At 42.9% G+C, this 1,109-nt stretch overlaps 1 protein-coding gene across 1 annotated transcript; it reads right to left on the bottom strand.

Moving 5' to 3' along the window:
* Positions 1-236: 236 nt before the first annotated feature.
* LOAG_13213 (hypothetical protein) lies at positions 237-747 on the bottom strand (the record flags this gene model as incomplete). The annotated part of the gene is made up of 2 exons (XM_003148723.2): positions 237-526; positions 616-747. Coding segments are annotated over 2 exons (422 nt in total), but the record flags the coding sequence as incomplete, so codon positions are not given.
* Between the last annotated feature and the right edge of the window lie 362 nt (positions 748-1,109).

The following is a 1,109-nucleotide window of genomic DNA, read 5'->3' as shown; positions in this document are numbered from 1 at the left end:
GTTCGTGGAGACAAGGGTGAGGGAGGGCGGGGGTATGAATGAGGAATGAATGGGATGAGAGATGAGCGGGTTGGAACAACCTAAAATTCGGAGAGATGGAAGAAGCAAAGCAGCATTTCGTCCCACAAATTGTTATCTTTTCGTTGACCGAAACGTTTGGGTAAAGCAAATCCATCGTAGCATACACATACAACGACAGACATCAACATACAATCAGACAGACACTCACAGATACTTTAACAGACACTTGGACCGACACACCCATAAGACACACATCTGGTTCTGTTCAATTCCTCATTTCCAAACAAACGTCTCTTAACTTCATTTCTTCTTCCTATATCTCCCCTTCCTCCGTCTTCTCTTCCCCGCCTATTTGTACGCCGTCTATTCAACCAACCAACTAACCAACCAACCAACCGACCGACCGACCGATCAACCAACCAACCAACCAACCAACTAACTAACCACCAAGCAACAGCAACAGCAACAACAGCAGTAATGCCAGCATTTCGAAAAGTTTTCGAATCTGTTGAAAAATCAGCCCTCTTCCCCTCCCCTTTTTCCCCCCGCTCTCGTTAAATTGTCTGTGTTCTTCCCACTCATTTCTTGTTTTACCTTTCCTCCATCCCTGCTTTCCGTCTCCCAAATCAGCATCACTTTGTTCACGAAGTCGGGTATACCTTGGTTTATTTGATGGTGGGAGAAAGGCGAAGGAATATAGATATGGAAGAGGATCGGGGCCATGTACTGCGGGATAACAGCAAAGGTGAATTAAAGAAGAGGCCGGATAAGACAAGATGAAAAGGGTACGGGAAGGATGTCAGGTTAACACGTAAACACGATTATTACGTTTGGATTTTTCTCTTTTTTTTTTGCAAATTTAATTTTGGTAAACCTGTTATTCCCTTTTTTTTTTCGCTTCATCGTTGAATGTGTATGTCATGGATTAGATAAATGCGAAATTTAGGAAGGTCACAACTTTCTGATTTCTACTGTATGTGCTGCATTTTTTCCGCCATTTGTCAGATCTCGCTCAACCCGGGAGATACCGGGATGACCTGTATGATATATGATCGGATATCCAAAATTGTTCAATATCACTCTTAAAG

Source organism: Loa loa (genome assembly GCF_000183805.2).
Source record: "Loa loa unplaced genomic scaffold supercont3.600, whole genome shotgun sequence".
Taxonomy (NCBI): domain Eukaryota; kingdom Metazoa; phylum Nematoda; class Chromadorea; order Rhabditida; family Onchocercidae; genus Loa; species Loa loa.
This window is presented reverse-complemented; position numbering and strand designations above follow the sequence as displayed.